Source organism: Geotrypetes seraphini, chromosome 18 (assembly GCF_902459505.1).
Source record: "Geotrypetes seraphini chromosome 18, aGeoSer1.1, whole genome shotgun sequence".
NCBI lineage: Eukaryota > Metazoa > Chordata > Amphibia > Gymnophiona > Dermophiidae > Geotrypetes > Geotrypetes seraphini.
The window spans coordinates 29,950,166-29,976,111 of NC_047101.1; the positions used below are offsets into that span (position 1 = coordinate 29,950,166).

General features: G+C 46.2%; 1 protein-coding gene across 3 annotated transcripts in view; it reads left to right on the plus strand.

The window, feature by feature from the left end:
* Positions 1 to 25,946, plus strand: part of FGF18 (fibroblast growth factor 18) — a 113,992-nt gene that overhangs the window by 49,229 nt on the left and 38,817 nt on the right. For 2 of the 3 annotated variants that reach the window (XM_033926906.1, XM_033926905.1), the window contains exon 3: positions 16,209 to 16,389. In XM_033926906.1, coding sequence (XP_033782797.1) covers positions 16,209 to 16,389 — 181 coding nt within the window. The remainder of the gene's footprint in view (positions 1 to 16,208; positions 16,390 to 25,946) is intronic. The other variant, XM_033926907.1, reaches the window with a different exon arrangement.

The following is a 25,946-nucleotide window of genomic DNA, read 5'->3' on the forward strand; positions in this document are numbered from 1 at the left end:
ACCATCCACGAGCTCGACGTCGGTGCCTGCCCCGGTCTCCTCGGTTCAGGTACCTCTTCCTTCCACAGTGCCACCAATGGTCATCAAAGTGCCGAAAGCTACTAAGCAGAAGCACTCGACCTCGAAGGAGCGCGATGTCCGTGCAGGAGGACCCCCTTTCGGTGCGGATCCCTCCCTATCGGCTTCGCTACGGTCCGTGCTGGAAGCTCAATTCGTTGAGCTCATGCAGACCATCGGACCCGGGCTCATCGCTGCCATACAGGGTGACCTCCCGGTACCGATCCAAAGGGGCGGTCCGCCCCCTCCCCCTCCCCCTCCCCCACACCGTTCGACCTCGACAACCGACGAGGACGAACGGGGGAGGGCGGCGATGCCCACGCGGCAAGCCTCGCTTACCGATATGCCGCCATTAGAACCCATTACGCCTCCGCGCCAACATGGGACCAGACCTCCGCTCGATACTCGAAGCCCTGGGCATAGTCAGGAAGAGTTCTTCCGTACTCCTTACCAGACTTGGGTAGCATCGCAAGAACCCGCATCGCAAACCCAGTTGCGATCCACCGCTTCCAGCCCTATTCACTTGGGGGCCTCGGGAGACCATGCGATGCACAGACGATCCCGATCCCCGTCCCGCCACCGAGACGGGCACCGATCGAGACACTCATCCTGGCACTCCTCACGCCATTCGGAGGTGTCACCGCAGAAAAAACTGCAACGTAGGGGATACTCCTCATCAGAGGTGTCCCCTCCGAGGGGCCCGGAGTACGAGGAGACACCGGTACCCGATTCTCCTTGTCACTCCCCGATGTCCACGGACCTGGAGGCCTCATCCTCCTCCAGCCCGTCCCACAGACCGACGCTGGCGGAACAATTGTCCTTCTCATCATTCCTCCGACAAATGGCGGATGATCTGGATGTGACCCTTGACACGGGCTCCAGATACTCCAAAGAGTATCTGGACACCATGCACTTACCTAACCCTCCAACGGAGTCGCTTCGGCTCCCCTTGCATAAATTACTGGACCAGACCTTCATGCAGTGCTTCGAAACGCCGTATTCCATACCGGCGATCCCCAGCAAACTCGATGCTCGATACCGCATCGTGCACCATAAAGGGTTCGAGGGCCCCCAACTCTCCCACCAATCCCTACTGGTCGAGTCCTCCCTTAAACGCTCTCATCCCTCCCAGGTCTACGCCTCTGTACCGCCGGGCCGAGAGGGAAGAACGATGGACAAATTTGGTAGAAAATTCTACCAAAACTCCATGATGGCGTCACGGGTGCTAAACTACAACTTCTTTTTCTCTTCCTATCTGGAGTTCTTCTTGCCGGTACTCCGCAAGTTCACTCCGTTCATAGACAACCAAGCTCGATTCGAGTTCGAGGAAGTGGTAGCCTCCCTCTCCCAATTACGACTCCAGCTGATGCAATCCTCCTTCGATGCATTCGAACTCTCGGCACGCGCCGCCGCAAGCGCGGTAGCTATGCGTCGCCTGGCATGGCTCCGTACTATCGATATGGACCCCAACCTACAGGACAGACTCGCCAACGTACCATGTGCTGGAGCTGACCTGTTCGATGAGTCTATCGAAACTGTTACCAAGAAGCTGTCGGATCATGAAAAATCCTTTCAATCCATCCTACGGCCCAAACCCAAACCTCAACAGTCTCGACCTTCCAGGCCACCCCTGATTTACCAGCGGCGTTACATGCCCAGACAAACGCCCGCTGCGAGACAGCCTGCGAAGAGACAACCCCCCCAGAAGTCTCAGCAAAAACTCCAGCCACCGGCTGTACCTAAGGCTCCCCAGCCCTTTTGACGCCCCTCCCGGGAGCATAACCTCGGCCTCTCCCATAGGGGGCCGCCTCCATCTTTTTTACCACCGATGGGAGGCCATAACCACGGACCTATGGGTCCTCTCCATCATAAGAGAAGGATACTCTCTTCAATTCCACCGGGTCCCCCCGGACCATCCTCCAAGAGAGTATCCTTCAAGCTCGACGCAGACCGCCCTTCTTCTTCAGGAAGTCCAAACCTTACTTCAGCTTCGGGCTGTCGAGACGGTCCCGTCAGACCAATTGAACCGAGGGTTTTACTCCCGGTACTTCCTCGTCCCGAAGAAAACGGGCGACCTGCGACCCATTTTAGACCTTCGGGCCCTCAACAAGTTCCTGGTCAAAGAGAAGTTTCGCATGTTGACTTTGGCTTCTCTATACCCCCTCCTCGAGCAGAACGACTGGTTATGCTCCTTGGATCTCAAGGAGGCCTACACTCACATCCCCATTCACCCGGCCTCCCGAAAGTTCCTCAGATTTCGGGTGGGAAATCTGCACCTACAGTATCGAGTGCTACCATTCGGCCTATCTTCATCCCCCAGAGTCTTCACAAAGTGCCTGGTGGTAGTGGCCGCAGCACTCCGGGACAGGGGTCTACAGGTCTTTCCATACCTCGACGACTGGCTCATCAAGGCCCCGTCAGCCCCAGAGGTCACTTCGGCGGCCTTGGCTACAACCTACTCCCTCCAGAATTTGGGCTTCGAGATCAACTTCTCCAAGTCCCATCTACAACCCACCCAGTCCCTCCCCTTCATCGGAGCGGTCCTGGACACCACCCGACTCCGAGCATTCCTGCCCCGGCAACGCATGGAGTCTCTTCTTCATCTCTGCCAGTCGGTGGTCACTCACCAAACCATACCGGCGAGACAACTGATGGTGCTCCTGGGCCATATGGCCTCCACAGTACACGTGACACCCTTTGCCAGACTCCACCTCAGGATCCCCCAGTGGACCCTGGCATCACAGTGGAATCAGACATCCGATCCACTATCCAAACGCATCGTAGTCACACCTGCTCTTCGGCAGTCTCTACTTTGGTGGATGACCTCTTCGAATCTATCCAGAGGTTTGCTGATGCACTCTCCCCCCCATCAGAAAGTTCTCACAACCGATTCGTCGAATTACGCATGGGGGGCCCACCTGGAGGGTCTCCGCACCCAAGGATTCTGGACCAGTGCGGAAAGACTACACCAAATCAATCTACTGGAACTCAGAGCCATCTTCAATGCGCTCCAAGCTTTCCAACATCTACTTCACGACATGGTAATCCTCATTCGCACAGACAATCAGGCTGCCATGTATTACATCAACAAGCAAGGGGGCACGGGCTCGTCCCTCCTTTGCCAGGAAGCTCTACGAGTCTGGGACTGGGCGGTGCGCCACAACGCCCTACTCAGAGCAGTATACATCCAGGGGGAGAACAACGTCCTAGCAGACAAACTAAGCCGTCTGCTACAACCGCACGAATGGACTCTCCATTCCAACCCCCTTCACCAAATCTTCACGCAATGGGGGACGCTTCAGATAGACCTCTTTGCGGCTCCCCACAACGCCAAACTGCCTCAGTTTTGCTCCAGGATCTACACTCCTCAGCGCCTCGAGGCAGATGCTTTTCTACTGAACTGGGGGAAACGATTTCTATATGCGTTCCCACCATTCCCGCTGATCCAGAAGACTCTGGTCAAGCTGAAACTCGAACGGGCCACCATGATCCTAATAGCTCCTCGGTGGCCCAGACAACCTTGGTTCTCCCTCCTACTTCAACTCAGCAGCAGGGAACCAGTACCACTTCCAGTGTTTCCTTCACTACTTACTCAACATCAAGGATCACTACTTCATCCCAACCTGCAGTCTCTCCACCTGACAGCTTGGTTCCTCTCAACGTAACCCCTCACCAATTCTCACAAGAAGTGAGGGAGGTCTTGGAAGCTTCCAGGAAGCCCGCCACTCGACAATGCTACTCCCAGAAATGGACCAGATTCTCCTCATGGTGCGTTTCTAAGTCAAAGGAACCTCAGCGAGCTTCCTTATCCTCCGTGCTGGACTATCTCCTGCACCTATCTCAATCTGGGCTCAAGTCCACATCCATACGAGTCCACCTGAGCGCTATTGCGGCGTTCCACCAGCCTCTACAAGAGAAACCCCTCTCGGCCCATCCGGTGGTCGCCAGATTTATGAAAGGACTCTTCCATGTTAACCCTCCTCTCAAACCACCCCCAGTGGTTTGGGACCTCAATGTAGTCCTTTCCCACCTCATGAAGCCCCCGTTTGAACCACTCAACAGGGCCCCTCTGAAGTATCTCACCTGGAAAGTGCTTTTCCTTGTAGCCCTTACGTCCGCTCGCAGAGTCAGCGAACTCCAGGCATTGATGGCGGACCCACCATTCACAGTATTCCACCATGACAAGGTGGTCCTCCGCACTCACCCGAAATTCCTGCCTAAGGTGGTCTCCGAATTTCATCTCAACCAATCCATTGTACTTCCAGTATTCTTCCCTAAGCCTCATTCTCACCACGGAGAATCGGCCCTTCACACTCTAGACTGTAAACGTGCCTTGGCTTTCTACCTGGATCGCACCAAGCCACACAGAACCACTCCTCAACTTTTTGTCTCCTTCGACCCTAACAAGTTGGGAAGACCCGTATCAAAGCGCACCATCTCTAACTGGATGGCGGCTTGTATCTCTTTCTGCTATGCCCAGGCTGGATTATCACTTCCTTGTAAGGTCACAGCCCATAAGGTCAGAGCAATGGCAGCCTCAGTAGCATTCCTCAGATCAACACCAATCGAGGAAATTTGCAAGGCTGCCACCTGGTCCTCGGTTCACACATTCACCTCACATTATTGTCTGGATACCCTCTCCAGACGGGATGGACAGTTTGGCCAAACAGTATTGAAAAATTTATTCTCTTAAGTCGCCAACTCCCCCTCCATCCCACTGAGGTTAGCTTGGAGGTCACCCACTAGTGAGAATACCTGCCTGCTTGTCCTGGGATAAAGCAATGTTACTTACCGTAACAGTTGTTATCCAGGGACAGCAGGCAGCTATTCTCACGTCCCACCCACCTCCCCTGGGTTGGCTTCTCAGGCTAGCTACCTGAACTGAGGAGACACGCCCGGATCTCCGGGTAGGAAGGCACCGGCGCATGCGCGGTGCGGGCATCTAGAAACTTTAAGTTTCTACAAGCAACACGTGCTTGTGAGACGTCCGTACCGGGGCTCTGTCTGATGACATCACCCACTAGTGAGAATAGCTGCCTGCTGTCCCTGGATAACAACTGTTACGGTAAGTAACATTGCTATAGCTCTGCAAGTTCATTTTTCAATTCTATCAGTACCTCTGGGATGTATATTAGAGAATGACACGGTGAAAAAATTGGTCCCCGTCACCGCCCCGTCCCCGTCTCACCATCCCCGTCACCGCCCCGTCCCCGTCTCACCATCCCTGTCACCGCCCCGTCCCCGTCTCACCATCCTCTTCACCGCCCCGTCACCGCCACTGCCACCCCATTCACCGCCCCGTCACCGCCACTGCAATCCCATTCACTTTTCTTTATTTACGTATAAAGGAAACATTCTTTAAAACTTTAAAACTTAGTTAAATATTTGTTAATAACTATACAAAAACAAAACACGCAGAGAAAAAATTAATTAATATAAATTCCCTGACTTCCCTGCACTGTCCCCCCTTGAAGGTCTGTCCGAATCCTGAAAGCCTGATGCCCCCCCCCCCCGACGTCCGATACATCCCTCCCCCCGAAGGACCGCCGACTCCCCAACAATATCGGGCCAGGAGGGAGCCCAAATCCTCCTGGCCACGGCGACCCCCTAACCCCACCCCGCACTACATTACGGGCAGGAGGGATCCCAGGCCCTCCTGCCCTCGACGCAAACCCCCCTCCCCCCAACGACCGCCCCCCCCAGCCGACCCGCGACCCCCCTGGCGACCCCCACGACCCCCCCACCCCCCTTCCCCGTACCTTTGGTAGTTGGCCGGACAGACGGGAGCCAAAACCGCCTGTCCGGCAGGCAGCCAACGAAGGAATGAGGCCGGATTGGCCCATCTATCCTAAAGCTCCGCCTACTGGTGGGGCCTAAGGCGCGTGGGCCAATCAGAATAGGCCCTGGAGCCTTAGGTCCCACCTGGGGGCGCGGCCTGAGGCACATGGTCGGGTTGGGCCCATGTGCCTCAGGCCGCGCCCCCAGGTGGGACCTAAGGCTCCAGGGCCTATTCTGATTGGCCCACGCGCCTTAGGCCCCACCAGTAGGCGGAGCTTTAGGATGGATGGGCCAATCCGGCCTCATTCCTTCGTTGGCTGCCTGCCGGACAGGCGGGGTTGGCTCCCGTCCGTCCGGCCAACTACCAAAGGTACGGGGAAGGGGGGGGGGGGGGTCGTGGGGGTCGCCAGGGGGATCGCGGGTCGGCTGGGGGGGGGGTCGGAGGGTCTTGGGGGGGGCGGTCGTTGGGGGGGAGGGGGGTTTGCGTCGAGGGCAGGAGGGCCTGGGATCCCTCCTGCCCGTAATGTAGTGCGGGGTGGGGTTAGGGGGTCGCCGTGGCCAGGAGGGTTTGGGCTCCCTTCTGGCCCGATATTGTCGGGAAGTCGGCGGTCCTTCGGGGTGGGGGTGCGAGTGGTCCTGCCGGGGGGGGGATGTATCGGACGTCGGGGAGTCGGCCGGGTAAGAGGGCTTGGGCTCCCTCTTGCTCCGATCGCGGGTGCGGGTGGGAGCGCGTGCGAGCGGTCATTCGGGGTGGGGGTGCGAGCGGTCCTGCTGGGGGGGTGAATCGGGCGTCGGGCGGTAAATAGCGGTTCCTAGAAGGGGGTACATTGGCCCGCGGGGACAAACCTGTTCACCGTTTCCGCGGTCGGTGAATGGCCTTGTCCCCGTCACCGCAGCGACTGCTAGTTTTCTTCCCCGTTTTCGGCGGTGACCCGCGGCTTAAATGCGGTGGCCGCGGGTAAACCGTCACCGTGTCATTCTCTAATGTATATCATCAGATCCAGGCCATTCGCCACTATTCAGTTTGTCAAATTACATAATTACATCTTCCAGTGTTACAGAGATTTGTTTCATTTTCTCTGACTCATCAGCATGAAATACCATTTCTGACACTGATATCTTCCCCTAGCCAACCCAACACAAGCCCACTTGAGAAAACAATATCTAACTACATTCTCAATCAAGTTCACAGCACAGTAAACATATAAAACATGAAAAACCAGCGGAGCTATTAAGAAAATACTTATATAGTTATCTTCACTGGAATTGGAACTAAAAATGGAGACCTCTAAATGAGCACCTCAAAAAAGCTTTTACCATGAAAATTACCACGAGGTAGGAAAAAGCCTCAGATCCCCCCTCAAGTGGAGGCTAATCGGGGTACATTTAAATTATTGGCATAAAAAACCTCCTCGTTTAATATTTCACTTAAGAAAAAGCCTTGTGCAATGCAAATAAAGAGGTGTCCACTTTACCATTAATTCGCCAGGCAAATAAATTAGCAACTGATGCTTAAATCATCATGGTGGAGCAGTACTTATCAAAGGTGGAAAACAAAAGCACACAACACATCGACGATGGCCAGCGTTTCGCTAATTATAAGGATGTAAAGGTGGTCAGTCTTTCACTAAAGCTCAGAGGAGCCACCATGTTTAATCTTGGAGCTTTAGTGAAAGACTGACCACCTTTACATCCTAGAGGACACTTGATGAAATTACAGGGAAATACTTTTAAAACTAATAGGAAGAAATATGTTTTCACTTAGAAAATAGTTAAGCTTTGGAACGCATTGCCAGAGGTTGTGGCAAGAGTGGATAGCGTAGCTGGTTTTAAGAAAAGTTTGGACAAGTTCCTGGAGGAAAAGTCCATAGTTTGTTATTGAGAAAGACATGGGGGAAGCCACTGCTTGCCCTGGATCGGTAGCAAGGAATATTGCTACTCCTTGGGTTTTGGCCAGGTACTAGGGACCTGGATGGGCCACCGTGTGAACATGCTATTTGGCTTGATGGATCATTGGGCTGACCCAGTAAGGCTTTTCTTATGTTCTTAGTTGTTTGGAATGGGTGAAAATTGTGGACTAGCGACTGCGTGATTTTTGTGAAGGACTTATAGGGCAGTCAAAGATAACATCTGCTGTTAATCACAAGGAGTTAATGTGTTACATGGGAGCATGACTTTGATGAGGAGCTGTGGAAGGTATTTTGGGATAAAGTTTGTAGGCCGTTGGACATTATGGACCCCTTATAAAGTCTCTAGATTGTCTGTTATGGGTCTAGCCTATGTTGGACTTGGAAGTCAGCTACGGGAACCTTTTATCGTGTTATCTGTAAAAGCTTTCTGGGGTTTGGTCTGGCACCGAATTCAAGATGTTTTAACACTCGAGGAGAAGTTATTATTCTGTGTTGCCTCCCCTGCTGCAAGAAGGCAAAGCTAGGCTTTTGCACATTCTTATGGGTTTCTCAGAATGGAAGAATGGTGCTGCTCTGTCTTTCAATGCGTGTTTTTTTGCGTAAATATGAAGAAAGCAGTTGACAAGGGTTTGGGATCCACTGGATGACTTTTGCCAATTGAAGAATCTATAGTGTTTCATCTTTGCACTAGATTCCTAACTTGTAAATGAACACTGTTTTTGTTGTATTCTTCTTTTGTAGAGGAGATAGGGGGGTTGGAAAGTGGCCTTCTGTATTGTTAAAAAATTAACTGCTTGTAGGTGACGTGAAATTATGATCGGTAAATGCTAAAAACTGCCCTTTTTGTCCTCTTGGGTCTAGTTTGGTTAATTTGTTCGTGTCCCCTCCCCTTGTTATGTTTTTATTTGAAATATTGTACACCGCTTTGATTTGACTTTTGAGCATGGGAATGGTTAAAAATGGCAGTATATCAAATCAAATAACTGTATTTCATTACTAATTGCATTTCTGGCCGGTGTGATATCTCCGGGCTTCCAACTCTCTCATATTGGTGAGAGTCTCCTGTTTTTCGACATAAGAGTTAAAAATGTCCAGCCCAGCACACTGGAGCCTATCCTGCAACTGCTCACTGTGCTCTGAGCATGATGAAACTTCCTTTTGTTTTTCTCATGACGAGATGAATAGAAGGAAGAGCCAGCTGTGACGTTTCTAGCCTGAAAGAGCAGGAGGCAGGAGTGGCATGGATCATAGAGGGACTGAAAATCTCCCATTTGAAAATCACTCCCCCCTTGGCAGTTCTGAAGCTCCCTCATTAGCAATTCAGCAGGATGAGAAATTGACGGGTGATACCGCATGTTGGGAAATGCAATAAAACACTGCTTCCCCCCCCCATCCCCTCCCCCAATTCTCAGGAGTTTTTGGTTCATTTCATGGGTTCAGTTTAATTAGCTTTTTGAGCTCATTTTAGAACTTTTTAACAAACACAAATGAATTATATATTTGCTAATTCATAGAATAAAGCTTATGAAATCTATTTTGCATATAAGAAAATGTTTAAGGTAGGCTAACAAACTGAATGTGCTTTAATGAATGCACATCCCTAGTACAAATGGAACAGCTGTATCTGCCTAATGAGAGTAAAGCAAACCTGAGGGATGGTCATGTTGCTCTTTAAACCTGTCTCCATAAGTATTTAGAGATATGTAGCCTATGTAATGTATAAGGCAATCCATTCTGGAATTCTGTGAGAAGAGAGCTGAAGAAATAAATCTGATTGGGTTGGATCAGAGTCCCCAAGGGCTTGACGTCTGTTACTGGAATGAAGGGAACCAGCTTCGATCGTTGAGGTTTCTGAGGGCATTGTATGTGCTCTCTTGATTAGCATGAGTGCTTGTTTGCTGATGGCCACCTAAGCTGCCCAGTGCCTTTCCAGCAAGTGAATGACCTTGAATTGCATTCACTGCGGTAGCTCAGAAGCACTTAAGGAAATCAATTCTTGAAAAGTTAGCTGTAGCATAAAAGCAATTTGATCTAGATTTTGGCTCTGCAGATGGAAGAGGTAGGAGTAATGGAAGCATGTCTCAGGATACGCTACCCGTGTGTAAGACTTTGTATTTATTCAGGCTTATCTGAACCAGATCAGAAAGAGCCATGCAAAGACCAGCACATGGAGGAATCAACACAGATTAAAGGTATGGCTTAGCGTGTGACCCAACTGGTTTATTAATAGGCTGCACTGCCAAGTAGGATCTGGGTTCTACTCTTGGCTGAGGCTCAGATTCCTGCTTCTTAGAAGAAGTATTCAAAAAGATGTACTTTGTAACCCGTTCTGGGCTCCTTTGGGAGGACGGGCTAAAAAATTGCTTTTTTCACACCTACCGTAGTAGTCAGCCAAAGAGCATCGTAACATAGTAAATGACGGCAATAAAGACCCGAATTATCCATCCAGTCTGCCCAACCGTACATGCTTTATAAATTACGGTAGTCATTTAATTTAAATAGTCCTTTTTCTTAGATATTTCTGGGCCAGAAACCCAGAGCTCTCTCCGGTAGTGTGCTTAGGTTCTATCTACTGGAGTCTCTGTCACTCCATCCCAGCTAAACCATCCCAGCCATTGAAGCCCTTCCCAGCCCATCCTCAACTGAATGGCCATATACGGGACACAGACTGTGCAAGTCTGCCCAGTACTGGCCAAAGTTCCTTCAATATATACTCATTGTTTTCTGATCAGAGATCCTCTGTGTTCATCCCAAGCTTTTTTGAACTCTGTTAGCAACAAAAGAAAGAAACTTTTGGAAAGCTGCACACCTTCTCCCAATCACTATGGTAGGTCGGAGACTATGTTTGAGCATAGTCTGTTCATGATAGCACTGAACAGCAGATGAGAGAAGGAAAGTTTTAGAGCACAGTCAACAGATTGCAGGAGTAGCATAGTGGTTAGAGCAGTGGGTGACAACCAGAGAAGTCTGGCTCAGATTGCAGCGATCTTGGGCAAGTCACTTATGCTCCGTTGCTTCAGACACAGAAGCTAACGCCAGCATTAGAGCCAATTAGGGCTGGCATTAATCTGCATCGAATGCTCCGAGGGCTCTAGCACAGGAAATAGCATGCACACCAGAGGTGGCAGCAAATTGTATTTAAATGCTGTCAAACATGTACGAAGTGTGTTCAAAATTATTACAGTAAAAAACACATTGTCATTAATCCCCCTCGCTTATCTCATCGTTCCTGCCACTTTCTGAAGCAGTTCTGGAAGTCCTCTTTTCTGAGTGTCTTCAGTTGCATTGTCGTGGCTGCTTCCATGTCCTGAATTGATTACAAATGTTTACTTTTTCGTGGTCATTTTGACTAGGGGGGAAGAGCCAGAAGTTGCACGATGCCAGATCCGGTGAATAAGGTGGACGAGGAGACACCGTAATGTTTTTATTTGACAGAAATTGCAGTACCAGAAGTGTGACACGGAGCGTTATCATGATGGAGGATGAAATCAATTTCTCTGGTCGCAACTCGCCTCATGTAGAGAATGACATGGGGAAAAGTTTATCACCATTCCCACCCCGTCCCCATGAGCGTATCCCCGTCCCTGCCTTGCAAACAGTCAGATCTCATTTGCACAAACCTCAAATAGTTATGATTTTATACTGAACTTATTTTATTAAAGTATAAAATGAGACAATATTCTGTATAATTGTCATTTTATAAACACATATAATATAGAACAAGGATCAACAAAATCCCTGTCTCCCCTCCCTTTCACAAGTATCCCCTCCACTACTGTGAAAACTGAACAAACCAAATTACTACAGAATGCTATATAGAAAAATCAAACTAAAAGAATACTTCAGTCACACATGGCAGGAATAGTGTTAGGGGAAAGCAACTAGGGCAACTGCCCCCTGGTCAGAGAGAGAGCCCTAAGCCAGCTGGAAGCTAAAGAAGCACAGCCTGTGCTTTGCGGTCCCCAGTTATGTCTAATACCAGCTCTAGCAGGATACATATTTCAAATCTAAACTAAACTAAACCTTAAGTTTATATACCGCATCATCTCCACGGATGTGAAGCTCAGCACGATTTACAAGAACTTAAAATATAGGAAGAGAAGTTAAAAAAATGTTTACATGAACTTATATATAGAAGAGAAGAGTAAGGGGGGATAGAATTACATTTTAGTGAAAAGCCAGGTTTTCAGTTGCTTGCAGAATAATTGGAGGGAGCCCAGGTTCCGCAGCGGGGTAGTAAGGTCGTTCCAAAGACCTGTGATTTTGAAGAGAAGGGATTTTCCCAGTTTGCCTACATAGCGAATACAGTGTAGAGAGGGGAAGGATAGTTTATACCTTTGGGCGGGTCTGGTAGAGTCAGGACTCGAGGAGTTATAAGATAGTGGGATTAAGGGAGGAAGGATGCCATGAATGATCTTAAAAGCCAGGCAGGAGCATTTGAAATGGATTCTGGAAATCACTGGGAGCCAGTGAAGTTTGGCTAGGAGTGGGGAGACATGGTCAGACTTGCGTTTTGCAAAGATCAACTTGGCTGCAGTATTCTGGATTAGCTGGAGTCTTTGAAGACTTTTTTTTGATAGGCTTAATATAAAATAATTTTTTTTTTCTACCTTTTGTTGTCTGGTAATTTTAGTCTTCAAATCACATTGGTCTCAGGCTTTAGTTTTAGGTTCCTTCTGTCTTCCTCGTGGCATGGCTGGCTCCTGAAGGTAAAATAGGCGCAAGAGGAGCAATTTTTTTTTACCACAGGAGCTAGACTTTTCACCGCTCCCACGGGGCGGTAAAAGGTCTTGTCCCCATTCCTGCGGTAAACCAGTTGTCCAATTTTTTTGGCCCCACAATCCCGGTTTATATTCGAGTATATACGGTAGTATGTGTGTGATGTTATATTTAACGATTGTGTTGTAAGTTATGAACTAGGGGAGTCACTGAAAACTCCTGTCATTGTTGAGAGAAGATTTCTTCATTAATATGACCATTCATGTATTTGGTAATTGTGCGATTTTACGCGCCACTCTGCTTCTTTCAAGCCATTTTCGTTTTTCTGCTCAAAGACACATACATTGTTTTTAGCTCATCTGTGTACCCTACATCATCTGGACCCCTGAGGAAGGCGATCTCATTGAAACACGGACCGTGTAGGGTCCAGCAGGACAATCATACGTGTATTACAAATTCAGGCTTTTATTTGTATTTTTATTGTGAAGAGCGAATAATAAATCATCTTCCAGAACATCCACATCCACAGTCTTTTGTTTTTATCTTGTGACTGTGTGAAAGATATCTGTGCTTTTTATTACTTATGGCTTGTACAAATTTATACCTGGTTGAATTCTGTGCAACTGAATTCCCTTTTCTGGACCGACTGCCTTATCTTGCTTGTAGGTCAGTTCTTCTGGTTAGATTTCAGTGACTCTCTGCTGGTTGCAACCAGAGATCTGTGAGCTGTGTTAGCAATGAAACCTATCTTCATATGTCATTTTCTATTAAAACACCTTTCTATACACTGTAATAGAGCCTGCCTACAGATTTATATTCGGGTTTTTTTTCAAGGAGGTCAAAATATAGTGCAAAATATAGACAGCAGATATAAATTCTCAAAATTGACACATTTTAATCACTAAATTGAAAATAAAATCATTTTTCCTACCTTTGTTGTCTGGTGATTTCATGAGTCTGGTTGCACTTCCTTCTGACTCTGCATCCAATATTTTTTTCTTTCTGCCTCCTGCACGCTTCCTCTCCTCTGGACCTCATTCCCTTCCCCAACCAACTTCTTTCTATCTCCCTCCATGAGTCCAACTTTTTTCCTCTCTCCTCTACCCCTATTGGCAGCATGTTTCCCTCTCTCTCTCTCTCTCACTGTCCATCTGTCTTGAGCAGTGTATCTCAAACTGTGTGCCAAAGCACACTAGTGTGCTTCCTGAGATTCCAAATGTCTTGCGGCACACTGAGGAGGAAGAGAGGCGCCTGCCAGCTGACTTTCCTACGCGGTACAGCACTAGCGCTGCCCAATTCGCCGAAGGCCTGCATGTTTCTCCCTTCTCTCTAGCGTCCTCTGGCTTCCCTCCCTGACCTCCCAGTCTCACCTTTTAAAGCTAATTACAGCAGCCTGCAAAGGATCGCCGGTAGTTAAAATGATTTTATTTTCAATATAGTGATTGAAATATGTCAGTTTTGAGAATTTATATCTGCTGTGCATATTGTGTATACATGAAAATCGAATGGAAAAATTGCATTACAATTAGTAAAGGGGATGGGATCTGGGGTAGAGCTTGGGTGGGCCTAGGGAGGTCTGTGGTTGGGGTACTCAGTTGATATTTGTTAGACTTAGGGGTGTTTAGCTTGAAGTAGTTGAGAAACACAGCAGGAGGCAATCAGCTGGCACCAGTGCCCCTCCTTCTCTCTTGCCCTCTTCTCTGCTGGCACCCCCCTACTGGTGTCTCAGGGCCCATCTGGAGGGCCTTTGCATATGCGCGGACGTTGATGTGATGATGTCATCACAGCGACGTCTGCGCATTTCTGGGTGCTTCAAGCCGTGGCCACTACCTTTAGTATGCCCCGGCTCAAGAAAGTTTGAGAGACACTGGTCTTGAGAGATCCAGGTATCTCTCCCACCCCCTCTACTGCCACATCCAACATTTCTCCACTCCTCCACTCCTCCATTCCTCTCACCACTGCCCACCAGCCTCATGCCCATTTCTCTTTCTATCACCCCTGTCCTACACAATGCCACATCTCTCCCTCCATCACTATGCCCAACATTCCTCCCCTTCAATCTGTCCCTCTGTTCCTTCTCCACCACCATATCCAACATTTCTCCCTCTCATCCTTCTATTCCCCATGCATCTCTATCTCACTCCTCTCTCTCTATGCCCAATTTTCAATTTTCCTCTTTCTTCCTTTCCCCATGTGCACCATCTTTTTCCCTTTCACTCACACACTCATGCCCAACAATTCTTCCTTTCTATTCCGTCCCTTCTATGTCCCAAGTTAGTGCCCCCTTTCTCCCTCCCTTTTGTGTCCCATGTTCGTGCCCCCTCCCTTCCTTCTGTGTCGAGTTTGTGCCCCCCTACCCCTCCCTTTCCCTCTCTTCCAGCTTTTGTCTCAAAATCATGCCCCTCCTATGTCCCAATGTGCTCCTCCCCCTCTTGCTTTCTCCCTTTGTCTCAGATCATGTCCCCTTACTTGTTCAAGCCGCACTTGCTTCTTCTGCCTTCAGTAACGTCGGAGAGAAGGTTTCCGGGTCAGCTATGTGCCCCCTCAACAAGTGCCGCTGAAGGAGGTAACTGGGACCTCCCCCACCCCCCACTGATCCAGAAGACTTTCCTCTGACGGGCAGGAAGGAAGGATCCCCAGCAGCAACTTCAGTTGAGGGAGGCGGGCAGGAAGGAGGAAATCCGGTGGCGGCATCATTAGATGGGCAGGCCGGAAGGAGGGATCCCTGGTAGCATCTTCAGCGGACAATGTGGACAGGATGGAGGGATCCCCGGCAGCAGCTTCAGCAGACAGGCGAGCAGGCAATATCCTCAGCAGCAGCCAGTACCGCATACCCCCAAGTGACTCACATACCCCCCAAGGGTACGCATACTACATGTTGAGAAACACTGCTCTATGGAAGAGAGATTTGAATGTACATGACAGGGGGAGGGAATAATTGAGATGCTGAACTGTGGCTGGTGGAGGAAGAGATTCTCATGCCACTGACAGGGATTGGGGGGGGATTAATTTTTTTAGATCAATAGGGTGTTACTCGTGGATAAGATGACCTCAGTTTTTCAGACCACAAAAACGAGAAGATCAAAAAGAAGTCCAACCAAGAGCAACCAAAGTAAACAAATGCAGTAGGACCAAACAAAGGATGAGAATGGGATGCAGTTTTATCAACTCTTTATTGTGCAGAAACAGGACTCAACACTGGCCATTCAAACAAGGCCAATAAATCCCCTTGCGGGATACAAAACAGTGAATAAAAGCTGTGTATAAGAGCTAAGCTAATTAATGGCAAGGATTGTACATAATACAGTACATCTTCTCCAAAAGTTGTTAGAGACAATAAAACCAAAAATACTCGTACTTTTAGTTTGAGAGTATTTGTGGCTCTGCAATCTTTAACGACCTTTGAAGACATACCAAATTATGTACAGCTTTTATTTTGTATCTCGTAAGGGGATTTATTGACCTTTTGTGGACTCCTGATGATAGCTTTTGCCGAAACACAGCCTGTGTTGAGTCCTGTTTCTGCACAATAAAGAGTGGGTCCAACTGCACCCCATTTGCATGTCATTTGTTGCCACTGTCTTCGTTTACCCCAGTTTTTCAGATGCATTTTTTTCAGGACAAATTTCTCAACTCATAGTCAAGTATATAGGGCATTCAGGTAATTTACCTGTTCCCTGAGGGTTTGCAATTGAATGTGACAGAAGATATGTTTCTAAGACTCTCTTATCTTGCTCCCACCAGGTGTTTGTAGCTGAGGAGAATGTGGATTTTCGGATACATGTGGAGAATCAGACCAGAGCCCGAGATGATGTGAGCAGAAAACAGCTGCGGCTCTATCAGCTGTACAGCCGGACGAGCGGGAAACACATCCAGGTACTCGGCAGGCGAATCAGTGCCAAAGGAGAGGATGGGGATAAATATGGTAAGAATATCAGCATGACACACGGAAGGGTCCTCCCAAAGGAGCTCAGAATAGGTTGCAAATCAGGTCCTCAAGCTTTTTCCCTATTTGTCCCAGTGGAAAATTTAGAGACTTGACTGGGGATTTGAACCCACAATCTCAGGAGGCTGAGGATGTAGCTCAAACCACTACACCACACTCTGCATTTCTTAAACACTTCTCCCTCCGTATTCATGGTTTTAGCATCCGTGGTTTCAATTAGTCACGTTTTTTAGCTTGCTGGCTCCTCCCACCAAATTACATCAGCTTGCATAGAGAAATCGCTGATTCCAAGCGTTTACAGAGAAAATCGCTGATTCCCAGCACTTTCTTCACTGTGTTTTGCCTCTCCTTCAGGAACAGGCCAGGTCTCCCACCATGTTATTCGCAGTTTCACCATATTCACAATGGTTTTTAATAGAAAACATCGAATAACATATGAAAAAGTTATTCACAGTATTTCTGTATTCACGGGTTTGTTAATCCCCTATCACAGCGAATACGGAGGGAGAAGTGTACTGTGAATGTTGGCTTGTAACCCATTCTGAGCTCCCGGGAGGACAGGATAGAAATCAAATTAAATAAATCAGTTGGCAGCTTTGGGCAGGCACAAGTCCTTGCACCCTGCGTCCACAGTTGGGCCCAGGAATCTGCATTAAATGCTAAGCGAGCTGTATAGTAGGGATTTTAACAGTGCCTAACTTTGGATGCCATTTACTGATTCCCTGTGTGTAATGTGGACAAATGCAAAGTGATGCACATTGGGAAGAATAACTTGAATCACAGTTACCGGATGCTAGGGTCCACCTTCAGGATTAGCGTCCAAGAAAAAGATCTGGGTATCATCGTAGATAATACGATGAAACCTTCTGCCCAATGTGTGGCGGAGGCCAAAACAAATAGGATGCTTGAAATTATTAAAAAAGGGATGGTTAACAAGACTAAGAATGTTATAATACCCCTGTATCGCTCCATGGTGCGACCTCATCTGGTCTCCTTATCTCAAAAAAGATATAGTGGCGCTGGAAAAAGTTCAAAGAAGAGTGACCAAGATGGTAAAGGGGATGGAACTCCTCTCGTATGAGGAAAGACTAAAACGTTTAGGGCTCTTCAGCTTGGAAAAGAGACGGCTGAGGGGAGATATGATTGAAGTCTACAAAATCCTGAGTGGAGTAGAAGGGGTACAAATGGATCGATTTTTCACTCCGTCAAAAATTACAAAGACTAGGGAGCACTCTATGAAGTTACAGGGAAATTAAAACCAATTGGAGGAATTTTTTTTTTTCACTCGGAGAATAGTTAAGCTTCTGGTACGCATTGACAGAGGATGTGGTAAGAGCAGATAGTGTAGCTGGTTTTAAGAAAGGTTTGGACAAGTTCCTGGAGGAAAAGTTCATAGTCTTTTATTGAGAAAGACATGGGGGAAGCCACTGCTTTGCCCTGTATCGGTAGCATGGAATATTGCTGCACCTTGAGTTTTGGACAGATACTAGTGACCTGGATTGGCCACCATGAGAATGGGCTACTGGGCTTGATGGACGATTGGTCTGACCCAGTAAGGCTATTCTTATGTTGTTATGAAGAACATGCGTTAATGGCTAGAACATAGCATATGTGGAGGGGCAGAATAAAAATATATATCTAAGTCTGATTTGGGAGTTGTGCACTAGACGCCCAAAGTCGGCAATGCAAAAATGCCCATTTTTGAAAAATATGTCTAGAATTTTTGTTTCAAAAATCATCTATTTGGACTTCCAGTCTATTGTTTGTCCAGACCGCCATTTTTGACCAAAATTTTGTCCAAGTCCCAAATGCCCAGAACAAGACCATTTGGACGTGGGAGGGGGTGATCATTGTGATGGACTGGCCATCCAGCCATGGCAACAGGGCACTGCTGTGAACTTCACAAAAAGGGTGCCAGATAAACATCTTACCAGAACTCCCTTATAGATTATGGTTAGCCCCCCAAAACCCACTATACCCACCTGTATACACCCCAATATCCCTTATGGATGTTGGTGGCACCTATATGGCAGTAGAGTAGGGTTGGGGGGGGTTGGTGGGCGCAAATGTTCCACCATAAATGTAGTGGTTAGAGTGGCTTATGGGCCTGGGTCCTCCTCTCTATGGTTCAGTAGCCCACCTTCCAGGCTATTTAAGAGACCTATGTGCAGCTCTACTAGGCTTTCCTATACTAGGTGGCTGATGTTCTGGTGTTTTTGTTCCAATATTTGCAGGGGTGTGAGGGGGTCAGTAAACACTGGGGGAGTGTGTGTGGGTCTTTACTTTGTCTCTGCAGTGGTTATCTGGTCAGTTTGGATACCTTTTGTCCAGGATGTCTAGTAAAACATTCGATTATCCCTGTAGGACGACTAAGTCTAGGTTGGATATAAAAATTTTTCAATAAATAAAAATAAAGACCTGTTTTGAACTCTTTCCATTGGGTGCTGTTTGCCTGGGTGTAAAGATGTAAGATTCTCACTTTGGTGTGTAAAGCTTTGAGCACTCTTAATAATAATAATAACAGCTTATATACCGCAATACCGTGAAGTTCTATGCGGTTTACAGAAGATTAAGCAAAGGTACAAATTGACTGACTTCAAGAAGGGAAGAAGAAAGAGAAGTAATAAGACAGGAAATTCATTGTTGAGGAGAAAAGTGATCAAAAGGACAGTAGGTCGCTATTGAGAGGAAAGAGATAAGTGGATCAGTTGTCAAGATGTTTTAGGAACAGGTGTTACTTGTGATACTTCTGAAGCTGTATCAGTCACCCCAGTGCTTAGGAAAGCAGGTCATTGCTTTTTAGATGTGTCATCCTTTCACCAAGTCTGATTGGAGGAGATCCAAGCCTATATGTTCTCAGTTGCAGGTCTGGTACTGTGAATTTGGATTAATATAGCCACATTTTCAAAGCAATTCAAAATATATTTATTTAGACAGCCTTATTAGCAGCTTTGTAACAAAGGGGCCAGTATTTAGTAGGTCTTATATAGATTTCTGTCCATATAGGTTCCACTGACTGGGTCCATACCTAGATACAATACGTCAAAGAACACTTTGAATAAAGAGCCATTGCAAGAAAAATTTCAACAAAGGAAAACTGAAATTTGGACTCTCTATAGTTCACTAATGGAAAAAGCATGAAGCCAATTACCACTGAGGTAGAAGGACTTAACCTAAGAGAAACCATAAAACAAAGAAAATTAGCAAGTTGAGTGTCAGTTTTACAATGGCGCAGCATTAAAAAGGCAACTCATTCTCCATTAACATCAGGACCTTTACCTTCTAAGAAAAAAAACTACAATTGAGAAGAATCATAAAAATATAAGTGGGAGGGTATGGCACAGTAGTTAGAGCTATATATAGCTTCAGCACCCTGAGCTTGTGGGTGCAAACCCCTTGCTATTCCTTGTTAGCCTGGGCAAGTCACTTAATCCAAGTTTCCAAGTTTATTGTAAATTCAATTGAACGCTTATCAAAATACTCACGCATTTTACAACAACAAAATTAAAAACAACAATAATAAACAGACAAAGTTTTACTCAGACAAACAATATACAAAGTAAACGTACTAAGAACGAGGAGGAAAGGGGGGAGAATTACAATAAATTCAGGTACATTAGGTAGAATGTGGGCCCACCAGGATAGATAGGGAAAAATTCTTGAGCACCTGAAAATAAACCACTTAGGCTATAAATGGTATATAAATACTTTAAAAATATAAGGGATATTTTAACTGAAACTTATCCCCTAACTCGGTAACTTGCTGACAAAGGTTTAGGAATTGCTTTTGTCTGGACAGAGTAGACCTAGCCACATCAGGAAAAATAAAAAAAACTTCTGTCTAAGAACATTTAAGGTTTTTGTCTTATTAAAGTCACATTAAAGCATCCAAGTTTATTCAAGATTTGATTAATCATTTACTCAAATTTCAAAACGATGCACATAGTTAAAATCAGGGGAACAAAGCGTACAATGTATAACTAACAGACAAAATGTACGCAGCTTGGGGGAGAAGGGAAAGAAATGCAATATTTTGAAGAAAATGAGACAAAAAGGGAAGTGCTTATGTCGGTCCTAAGAAACGATTCCAGTTGAAGGCATCTTTAAAAAGAAAGCTTTTCAACACTCGTAAATCGGTCTAGCATGCGTTCCTCGCTTAAATGAATAAGGAGGGAGTTCCATCATTGTGGAACCATAACAGAGAAGATGTATTGTTGGCGCGTATTGATAACCTTGAGAGAAGGAACAGTGAGTAAATGCTGATCATTAGACCTAAGAATTCTTGTAGAGGCATAAGGGATTAAGAGTCTGTCAAAGAATCTTTATGTTGGTGGAAAACAAAAGTCACTAATAAGGTAGTCCTTGTAAAAACTTCTTCATGGGACTTCCCAAGAATTCCCATCAAATCCAAACTACCTGAAGAAACATCTACTGCAGACAGGTCTCTTTAAGGAATTGATTGTTTTCTTGAAGCACAAAGATGATGAGCCAGTTGATATTGTGTATCTAGATTTTGGAAAAGGCATTTGACAAAATACCTCATGGAAGAACATAAGAATTCCCGCTGCTGGGTCAGACCAGTGGTCCATCCCATCCAGCAGTCCACTCATGCGGCAGCTCTCAAGTCAAAGACCAGTGCTCTAAATGAGTCCAGCCTCACCTGCATACGTTCCAGTTTAGCAGGAACTTGTCCAACTTTGTCTTGAAACCCTGGAGGGTGTTTTCCCATATAACAGTCTCTGGAAGAGCGTTCCAGTTTTCCACCACTGTCTGGGTGAAGAAGAATTTCCTTACGTTTGTACGGAATCTATCCCCTTTCAACTTTAGAGAGTTCCCTCTTGTTCTCCCTACCTTGGAGAGTGTGAACAGTCTGTCTTTATCTACTAAGTCTATTCCCTTCAGTATTTTGAATGTTTCAATCATGTCTCCTCTCAGTCTCCTCTTCAAGGGAGAAGAGGCCCAGTTTCTCCAATCACTCATTGTACGGCAATTCCTCCAGCCCCTTAACCATTTTAGTCGCTCTTCTCTGGACTCTTTCGAGTAGCAGTGTCCTTCTTCATGAAGAAATTAGAAAGTCATGAGATAGCAGGGAATGTCTTATTGTGGATTAAGAATTGATTAAAAGATAGGAAACGGAGGTTAAATGGTCAATAGTTTCAATGGAGAAGGGTAAATAGTGAGGTTCCCCAGGAGTCTATGCTGGAACCGCTGCTTATTAACATATTTATCAATGCTCTAGAAATGGGAATAATTGGCGAGAATTAAATTTGCTGATGACATAAAGTTATTCAAAGTTGTTAAATTGCAAGAGGATTGTGAAAAAATTGCAAGAGGACCTTGTGAGACTGGAAGACTAGGCGTCAAAATGGCAGATGATGTTTAATCTGAGCAAGTGCAAAGTGGTACATGTGGGAAAGAGGAACCCGAACTACGTATATCTATGTTATCTTGTCAAAGTCACCTCAAAGAAATGATTTTGAAGTGACTGCACAATGAGTGACTTGGACGAGAGAATAGAGCTCAGCTCTAGTAAACAGCTCTTGCTTCGCTTTTGCAAATAATAGGACTATACCGACCTTGACTGGATTCTTGATGAAGGTTTTTGCCAAAACAGCCTCTGTTGAGTCCTGCTTGTGCATTTCTACCATAAAGAGCTGGTCTGATTAAATCCCATTCATATGCCTGGTGTGTTTTTTACTGTATTTCATTTGTAGAATTCAGGAGATCCACATCCAACGAATGCTGTGATTTATACCTGTTTCTGATGGTGTAACTCCTCATGCCCAAAGCTGAATATGAATTTTGATGCTACGTGATATTTTAGAAAGGAGCCAGTCCCAGAATATCTGTGTTATAGAAGTTGGGGTAGGAGGTGCATTCCAGGGGGAGAGCCTTCTTGTCTGCAGACTGGAGGGAGGAGGAAAGAAGGAGGCTTTATCATCTATGTAGAGCTGGTGTTAAGTGGTCATGCCTAGATTGGTAAAAGCTCTAAAAATGCTATTCCCCAGGACCTCAGCGATACCACTCAGGGCTCGATTACTCTCATAGCCTGGAGCTTTAAGTATCCAAATGTCACTGGTCCATAATAGTTTAGAAATACCTATATATATTTATAATTCAAGGCTAAGGTTATTTTTTACCTCATTTACCTTTATCAATTTTCTTATATACTGTATACTTATGAATATTTAAGCATGTTGATATAAGCAATAAAGCAACACTTAGCTTTCAAGCTTGTAGTGCTCGGTCAGGGAGTGATTAATCCGACATGTTTCGCTAGTCGCTATATCAAGGACACCCCATAAACCCTGAGCGTGAGCGCCTCTTTCACCAGTTTCTCTCCAGTACCAAGGTGGCTGAAAAAGGAGTGAGGAACAGAAGGGTTAATGGGAGGGCTGTGGAGTGGAAAGTTGATCAGTGGGTAAGAGGAATGAAATGTGGAAAAGATGCAGAAAACCAATGAAAGTGTAAGATCAATGCCAGAGACACATCTAGGAAAGGATAAGAAGAAAACAGGACAGAGGAGAAATGGGAATGGGGAGACTAGAAAGTGACTTAGGAGAAGAAAAACTGAAAGACCAAATAAACCCGCTCCTTTACAAAGCCACGCTAGCGTTTTTAGCGCCAGCCATGGCGGTAACAGCGGGGACATTCATAGGAATTCTATGAGCGTTGGAGCTGTTACAGCGGTGGCCGCTTTGTAAAGGAGAGGGAAATGATCAAACAACAAAGGGTCAAAAAGGACACATTTTTTATTTTCAGTTTTGAGACTACAATAGACTATCTTAGCTTTGGAAATTATCCAAGTCTGTGGTTTTGGTTTGCTGAAAGTAGGAGGAAATTGGAAGGGAAGGTTGGATTTTTAGCCATTCTTTTTGAATACTCTTAGATGCTGAAATTGTCAATAAATCCCTGCCACAGAGAGCTTACAAGAGTGGTGGAATCTGAAAGCAGCAGGAGATAAAGTAATTTGCCCAAGGCCACAAGAGTATCAGTGGGAGAGTGGGAGCTGAACTCGGGACCACCAGCGCATTCTCTTCTGCATGCAAGGTCTGGCTTCTTGGGGTTTCCATTCCTCACATTTCTGCCTCTAGGATCTCATATTTTCTGTTAGGGGGGTGCGTGTGAATGTAATCAGTCATCCTATTATCCCAGGAATTACAATTTTGGGTATTCTGGATTGCAATTTGACTTTAGATGCTTAAAATAATGCTGTGGTTAAGAAAGGCTATTTCATGCTTTGGAAGCTTAGGACAATCAGAGCATATTTTGATTTTCCTGCATTCAGACTTCTTGTTGATTTTGAGTCTGTTAGACTATTGTAATATTATTTATTTAGCCTCTCATAAAAGGAATATCTAAAGACGCAGCTTATCCAGAAAACAGCTGTTCGACTGATTTTCAAGTTGAAAAAAATCAGAGCATGTGACAAAGTACTACCGAATGTTGCCCTGGCTTCCAGTCTAGGCACGGATATTCTTTAAATGGATGTTTTTGCTTTAAAATGTTATTGGGCCTTCTGCCAAATTATTTCACTGATCACTTCATTTTCACAGATAGAAAATTCACATCACGCAAGCTTACGACATGTGCATTTCCTTCAGTTAAAGATTGTGTCTAAAAGCGTTTTTTCCCAAAGAATTTTAGCCTGTCAGGTTGCGTCATGGGAAAGGAATTTTGGTAAACGAATACAGGATTCTAGTTCGTATCAGGTTTTTCGAAAGGCGTTGAAGACCTATTTGTCTGATCAATTTTATAAATGAGTTTATAATCTGTTATGCTTGTATAACTTTTTTACTTTGTGCATTTTGTGCGTGTGTTTGTCTGAAGTGAGGGATTCAGCTAACATGCAGTTAAGAAGTCTGTCGGGATTCTAGTAACCAGTGCATTTGCAGAGCTGCCTTTTGCTAGTTTAGTCCTGGCAGTTAGCGACTTTTTCCCTCTTTGTGGGCTTTTGTTTTACTTCATAAAGCAGAGTCTGGGAGATAATTTCTCCAAATATGTTAGTTTTCTACACACCTCACTCCTAAGCCACGGCATGTGGAGTACAATCTCAGTCTCTCAAATGGACTGCTAACGCTCGCCATGGTACTTGCATTGTGCCAAAGAAAGCTTCATAAAATGTAACATGGACAGTCCAAGTGCCCAGGTGTGCTGGAAATTCTTTTGGGGCAAATGACAGAAAGGGAAGCTGCTGATTTTTCCTGCCACATTTTAGTGGTCTCAGACTGCATTTCTTGGTACATAAGGACATTTTCTTTCTCAATGTGATTCAAAAAGTAATTGTTTGGGACTGAAACCTCTATGATTAATTCCATTTTGGGGTTTTTTTTTCCCTCTCTTTTACCACTATATCTGGTTTTCTGGCATCCATCTTTTTATCAGTCAGGATGGGGATATCCAAGGTGACCATATCCTCTTCGTTTTCCACAAACCTCTTAGGGTTCTGATCCCAATAGATTTAATTTAATTTAACCCCCCCCCCTTAAAAAAAACGCCAAAGCAGTTTTTAGTGCAGGCCGGCATGCTGAATGGTCTGCGCTGCTCCCGACACTTAGAGAGCTCCTATGAGTGTCGGGAACAGCGCAGAGCATTCAGCACCCGAACCTGCGCTAAAAACCGCTTCCACGGTTTTATAAAAAGGGGGGAGAGGAGGTAATTTCCAAGCAGGTTACAATAGAAGATATTTACAAACCGTTAAATACATATTTATATCCACCCTACCAAAAATATTGCTGAAATAACCATGTTTTTATTGCTTTCCTAAAAAGCCCAATATTAGGCAAGTTTCTTATTTCACTGGGCAGAGAATTCCCAAACTCTTTCCAAGATCGTTCTCATCCTAGAGGAGAGCAATCTACAATCTTTACAAGACGAGACCCAGCAGTGAGAATCGAATTTGAGGGGTTTCCCTTCATCCTGGTGCCTCACTCCTTGGCTATTACTCATATGCCCTCTTCCTTGGTGCTGCTCCCTCGCCCCCCTGGCTCTTTCTAATATGCCATTCCCTCACTCCGTGGCACTTCCTTGTGTGGTGTTCCCTCAGTCCCTGGCTCTTCCTTGCATGCTGCTTCCTCATCCTCCTCTTCTTCCTGCTTGCCACTCTTTCACTCCCTAGATCTTGCTCATGTGCCACTCTCTCGCTCCTTTGCTCTTCCTCATGTGCTGCTCCCTTGCTCCTTGGTCCTTTCTAATATGCCATTTCCTCACTCCGTGGCACTTCCTTGTGTGGTGTTCCCTCAGTCCCTATCTCTTCCTTGCATGCTGCTTCCTCACTCTCTTCCTCTTCCTGCTTGCCACTCTTTCACTCCCTAGATCTTGTTCAGGTGCCATTCTCTCGCTCCTTTGCTCTTCCTCGTGTGCTACTCCATCACGTCTTGACTCTTCCTTGTGTGCCTCTCCCTCACCTCCTGGCTCTTTCTCTTCTCACTTTTTCACTGTCTGGCCTGACATTCGCCTCTGCCCATGTGCTGCCCCCTCGCTGCCTGGCTTTTCCTCACACACTGTTCTGTCGCTGCCCAGCCCCTTCTGTTGTA